The 6,534-nt window shown below is 50.9% G+C and overlaps 1 protein-coding gene across 1 annotated transcript in view; it reads right to left on the reverse strand.

The window, feature by feature from the left end:
• WDR93 (WD repeat domain 93) overlaps positions 1 to 6,534 on the reverse strand; it is an 88,697-nt gene that overhangs the window by 43,279 nt on the left and 38,884 nt on the right. Inside the window, exons 9-10 of the mRNA XM_015419243.1 lie at positions 5,933 to 6,003; positions 5,351 to 5,437 (exon numbers count right to left, since the gene is read on the reverse strand). Coding sequence (XP_015274729.1) covers positions 5,351 to 5,437; positions 5,933 to 6,003 — 158 coding nt within the window. The remainder of the gene's footprint in view (positions 1 to 5,350; positions 5,438 to 5,932; positions 6,004 to 6,534) is intronic.

Here is a 6,534-nt window from a genome sequence, read left to right on the forward strand (position 1 = left end):
GGCTAAGGCGGAACCAGAAGGAGCGATCCCTGGCGGCGAAAGGTGGAGCTTCGGGCGACCGCCGTCGGAGGAGGGCCGCGATGACGTCAAAGAGCCGGGACGGCGGAGCCAGAAGGACACAGCTGAACCGGAAGGAGGCGGAGTCGCGTGCCCTGAGAGAAGGCTGCAGCCAGAAGCCGGAGAAGGCGCCCCGCCTGAGAAGCCGAAGAAGGGAGCCCCGCCTGAGAGAATTACCGGAGCCAGAAAAACAGAACCAGCTACCAACCACCACTACAGGGGGTGCAGGTAGGTTTCCCTCTCCCTCACAATATATGTGGCCATAGTTAGGGCAATACAATTGGTGGCTAGCACCGAAGTGTAAGCCGCTCAGAGACCCCCGACCAGGGGTTCGAGCGGGATATAAAGTGGAACAAATAAATAAAAAGCCTTGGGATCCTGAGCCTCCCTGAGGCAAAACAGGATGCACTTTGAGTTGCATCTGGTGGCAAAGACGTTGATGGGAGGCGTACCCCACCTTTGAAACATGGGACGTAGGTAGGTCCAGTTCAACTCCCAGTCGTGATGCTGAGAGAGACCCCTGCTTAGCAGGTCTGCATGCACTTTGGCCTTGTCAGCAATGTGTGAGGCAATGGGAAAGATGTGCAGTGGTATGCACCAGCCCCAAAGGTCTAGAGCTAGGAGGCAGAGACTGCGGGAGACTGTTCCCCCTGTCTGTTGACGTAACTGAGGGCCGTCGTATTGTCAGTTAAGACAGTTACGCATTGTCCTGTGAGAAGAGGCTGGAAACATTGAAAGGCCAGTTTGATTGCCAAAAGTTCCAGAAAGTTTATGAGTTTCCTTGAGGTCACAGCATCCTACCTGTGACCTACAGAGAGGCCGTTGAGGTGGGCTCCCCATCCCCACAGCGAGGCGTCGGTTGTGAGGGTGAGAGTAGGCGTGAGAGGACGGAAGAGGATCCCCTCTGTCAGATTGTCTGACTGCGTCCACTATAGAAGGGAGTCGCGTGTCTCTTTTGGCGGGGAAAGAGAGACTGATTGGGACATCCATAGGGGCTTGAAGTGCCGAATGAACCAAAGCTGGTCGCATTCGCAGCTTTGCAAAGCGAAGGACTGAGGTTGTAGGCCCAGAAGAAGTTGAATCTGGAAGGCAGAGGAGGTGTCTTGTAGTCGAACCTGTTCTGCCAGAACGGTCAGGGTTAGTGTCCTGTCCTGGGGCAGGAAAGCAGCACCCTCTCTGGAGTCGAGTATCGCCCCTATGAACTGCACTCTTTGAGAAGGGGCCAGGCATGACTTCTTGCGGTTGACTCTGAGGCCGAGACAACGAAGGAGATTGAGGGCCAGGGTTATATGATGAATGAGAAGGTCCCTGGAAGGGGCGACCAGATGCCAGTCGTCCAGATACGGGAACACCGTCAGGCTGCAGAGGCAGAGATGTGCCACAACGACCACCATTGTCTTGGTAAAGACCTGCGGGGCCGTGCTGAGACCCCGTGCTGTAGACTCCTGTATTGGTAGTGCCTGCTACCTATCGCAAATCGGAGGTATTTGCGATGGGCGGGGTGGATAGTCAAATGGAAATAGGCATCCTTGAGGTCAAGGGTGGCCATCCAGCATCCCTGGGACAGGAGAGGCAGAATGACAGGTAGGGATGTCATTCTGAATTTCCAGTACTGTATATAGGCATTGAGGCCACGAAGGTCTAAGATCAGCCTCTGCCCATCGTCCCTTTTGGGAACCACGAAGCACCGGGAGTAAAAACCGAGTCCCTGGTAATCTAGAGGCATGGGTTCTATAGCACCCTTTGACAGAAGTGTGGCGACCTCTTCGAGGAGGAATGACAACGGGGGAGTGGTGATGACACAGGAAGAGGTGGGAGTTCCATGAATTCGATGGAATAGCCCTTGGCTAAGATGGAAAGGACTCATTGGTCCGGCATAATGGTGGCCCGGGCCTGCAAATAGGGATGGAGATGGGTAGGGTAGGAAGAGGTAGACAGGCGGAAGTCAAAGGCCCTGCTTGCCGGGTTTGGGTAGTTTCGGCCAGACAAGTTGCTGTCCAGAGCTGTATCTTTGTCTGGTCTGGTACTGCTGTCTGTTTGCAGACGGGGACCAACGTGGCCTGTAGACCTCATCCGGCGACGGCTTAGCATATTGACGTCTGGAGCTGTAATGAGACCAAGAGCGAGGACGAAAGAGCTTAGATGGGGCAGAGACCCCCAGTGACCTTGAGACCTTAATGCTCTTATCCGTGTCCTGGAGCGTCAAATCAGTGGACGCATGAAAGAGACCTTGGCCATCAAAAGGTAAGTCCTCTATGTACGCTCAGCAGGGAGTGCGGTGGTCCTCAGCCAGGAATACCTACCGGGGGAAAGTATGTCTGGATGAATTGAGGATTTGTTTGGAGAGTAGCAAGCCTTCCTTTTGCAGCTTCCTGGCCTCCTGACGTTTGTCCTCAGGCAGCAAGGTCAAAAGGTCGGTAAAACAGTCCCAGAGTGAGTACTGGTAACGGCCCATGCAAGCGACATAATTGGATGTCTTAATGCCGAGGGCTCCTGCCGAGCAAAAACAACAACCAATGGAATCTAACTTCTTGCTCTCCTTATCAGAAGGGGTAGCAAGGGTACGTTTACTCTTTGAGGCGGACGACATGACCATGGAGTTGGGCTTGGGGTGGATATGGAGGAATTCACCCTCCCTCTCTTGGACCCGATACATATGATCCAGATGTCTGGACGACACTGGAGCAGAAGAAGGCTTGTCCCATGGGGCCTTAGCCGCCTGTAAGAGGACGGTCGACATTGGGAGAGCGATCAACATGGAGGTATTGATCTGCACAACATTGAAGACAGCGTCCGACACCGAGGGTTGGGGTTAGATGATCGACAGACCCAGGGAATGTACCATCCTCTTGACCAAATCTCTGTAAAAAGGAGAGATCGGGAGATTGCCCGACACCGTAGGTCTTGGTGAAGGATCATCTGGCGATTCGGGCACTCTGAATCTTCGGTGCTGGTATCAGAGACAAAGGATCTGGAAGGTGATACTGGTGCCGCAGGGGTATTCGGTATCGGAGCGACTTTCGGTGGTAAAGCAGGGGTGGAACGGAGTGGAGAGGGTGTATGACAGGGTTCCTCTGGGGCTTTGGATTGCGACGCGGAAGGCTTGGATTTACGGTGGGGAGAATGTGAACGACATGAGCCACGATCCCAGTCCAACTGTGGCCTAGGCGTCAGCCATGGCATCAATGCTGACATTGGATAAGATGTGAACCAAGAAGGCATGTGCCCCCTACGGTCCCACGATACAGGTGGGTCAAAGTAGGTCGGGGAGTGCGGTCTCAATTACCGTCTAGGCGAGTACAAGAGCATGGGCCTGGAATGACGATATTCTGGGCACTCCTCAGGTCAATATCGATACTCCTCGCTTTGGGCAATCGGGATTGATGGTGTCGAGAGCTCGTTGCTGACCAATCACTTTCCCAGGAAATCACTGACTGGGAATGATCTCTACGATGCCAACGCAGAACCATTTCATCGACTTCAAACGGCGAGGCCGCAATTGGTCTGGAGTCGACAGAAGCCTTCAATACCAGGGGGTTCAGGTGCCGGATGGGTGAGTCCAGTAACTCAAACGTAGGCAGCTCTGGTACCAGAGTATCAACGATGTCGGGTTGCACCTGCTGAAGAGGGGGTAATGCAGATGCCGTTTGCACATTGTCGCTGCTCAGATTCTGAGACTTACGCATAGTGCCGGTGAGAGAAGACTTAGTTTTCTCGTGCTTCTCTTTTTTCTTCTTTCTGGCCGGCATAGAGGCAGATGAGGCCTCATTCAACGCCAAGCGCTTAAAAGACTGTTCCCCATCCGATGCTGACTTTGCATGGTGTGGGGGATTCGGTGCCGAGGTGCCTCCCAATGTCGACATGGTCGTTGTTGGTTGGGAGATCGAAGGAGTCTAGGCCGACATATTTCCCACAGGCACGGGGGTCAATGCCGATTCCCAGAGCACTACTCGAAGCCTCACGGCTCTGTTCTTGCAAGTCTGGTTTGAGAACTTCGCACAATGGTGGCAAGCATCTGGGTGATGAGTCTCCCCAAGGCAAATAATGCAGTGTGTGTGGCCATCACGGGGGGCAAGTTTGCTGCCACCTCTTTTGGCCATAAAAGAAAAAAGTACAATTTCAACAATCCCTTGTGAGAGGAAAAATGCTTTTTCACCAACCGGCAGAAAACAGCGCGGTGGTCAGAAGAGAACTGGTGAACTAGCGGGATGTCCGCACCCCTCCTCCTTGGGCATGCGCAGTGGGGTTCCTGCGCATGTCTGGGAGGGAGGCGCGAAAATCCCTTTGTGAGCTTTGCATACCACCGATTCGGATCAGCGCAGGCGCATAATCCCATGGGTGTGATGCACAGAGACCACGAAGAAGATCATGCAATTTTAAATAATACTATCTACCCTCCACTGTGCAAAAATGTACTTATGCTAAACCCTGTTCCTGGAAAAGAACAGCTCCTTGCTATGCTACAAAGGGCTAAATGCTCTGCTCCAAGTTTGGGACATTCTGACCTGTATCCTACTACTTCAGCTCAGCAAAGTCTTTCTCTAGCCTAAGGAGTCTTCCTCTGACTTTTCTGCCAGAGGAAGAGCCATTTAAATTGGAGCAAGGTGTCCAACTTAGCTGAGTAGACCTGCTGAGTGGAGCAGTAGGATACGTGACCATCCAACTTTGCTGAGCGGAATAGTAGGATACATGCCCATCTCAGATAACAAACAGAGTGAGAACTAACCTGAAATTTACTCCCTGCCTGATCACCAAATACTCCCTTCTCTATTACCACAGAGTGTACTATTCCCACAGAACGTACCAAATGAGTTATGATCACTGTGTTTCTAGGACTGCCAACCAGCTTAATTCTGTTGAGCAAAGGTGTCCAGAGAGTCACTCTAGAAATATACTGCAGGATGCCCAAAAACAAATGTTCATCTTACTGTCAGCTAATGCTGCCATGCATTGGAATGTTCAGTCAAAGGGATGCGCTCGCTCTCCTCCCCCACTCTTTCTCCTTCACTTGTGCTTATCTTGCAGGTGTCCTTGAGGCTAGAGGCACTTCTTCCCGAGCTTCCCACTGGGAACCTAATGGGTGGGTGTTAGCTCAGTGCTTAATAGTGCTTGCTTATTAGCTTTGTAGTATCAGGGGGTCTCCTTTGTAGGGGGTATATCCCAAAAGCCCCGCGGCTCTCCCGCCATTCCTGACACAAGAGTTCATGGTGTCTCAAGTACTTTCTCTCTCAATAAACTGAATCTTATGAAGACCTGGTGTTGAGTGTGATTGACTGGGAACCCTGACACTTACCTGCTTTCTCCTTTGGAGGACGACTAAGCAGGTAGAAGCAAAGATTGTGGCTTGCACTCCAGTGAAGGCTGAGTGCCACAGGAGTGTCTGGGAAGGGGAAAAAGAGGATGAAATTAAAGACAGCCTAGTGGGAAAGAAACACAGTTCCACTATCACCTCCCACCAAGACAGCAAGCAGAGCAAAACCCGGAGAAAACAGGAAAAATAATCAAGACACAAAGGTCATATCCCAGACAGTCTTAGACGTGAATCCCATCCAGTGCAAACATACCTGGAATGCATACAGAGTAATTTTCCTTCCCTCCCTCCCCTGCTGCAGATATCTATGACTCCTGAGAACATTCCCCTATGTATCAGTGCCCCCCCACCAAGATGGGGGGGGTCAAACTTCAGAGGAGCAATAGTGAGGCGGAGAATTGGCAATAATGTCTCTCCCCTTTTCTGTGAGTAGAAAGGCAGCTCACAATACAGGTCTTAGTGTCTGCCCTGCCTTTATTTTGCTCTACAGTTTTTCACATTCAAAATTAGAAGCCTACAGAAGTAAGATCCATAGCAGTTGCCCACCCCACAGTCCAAAATTACCTGGCTCACTTTTGTTTTCCATTCCAAAGGGCAAGGTGCGGCCAGGACCGTGAAAATGAAACATAGCATGGCTAACAGAGGAGGAGATCATAATTAATTAAAACAAATATAAACCTGCTTATCAGCTAAAAAGTTCTGCCCATCAGTATGCCCCAATTTCCAGAGAGGAAGAGAGGTGACTGGAAACACAACCTTCTTTGTGGTGGCACCTTTAGTGCAGAATCCCTCCCTGTTAATGGTTCACCTGGGACCAGCTTTGGGTGCCAGTTAAAAACTTATTTTCCCCCAACATTCTGTTATTTTGTATTCTTCATCATCACCACTATTTAATCTGCTGCTTTCTTACCATTATATTATTTATTCCTTGACCTTGCTATATGATGTTTTAATCCTCTGCCCTGCTTCTATGGTCCAAAGTGCTGTTTTATATATTTACTAGGGAGCAAAGCCCATTGTGGATGAAGACAATGGGCCCTAGAAAGGTAGGGTGGGTGGGTGGTAGATAGATAGTTAGATGGATACATAGAGGGGCTTGGAGAAAGAGAGGAAGGAAGGAAGGAAGGAAGGAAGGAAGGAAGGAAGGAAGGAAGGAAGGAAGGAAG

Source organism: Gekko japonicus, unplaced genomic scaffold (assembly GCF_001447785.1).
Source record: "Gekko japonicus isolate JY-2015 unplaced genomic scaffold, Gekko_japonicus_V1.1 scaffold111, whole genome shotgun sequence".
Lineage (NCBI taxonomy): Eukaryota > Metazoa > Chordata > Lepidosauria > Squamata > Gekkonidae > Gekko > Gekko japonicus.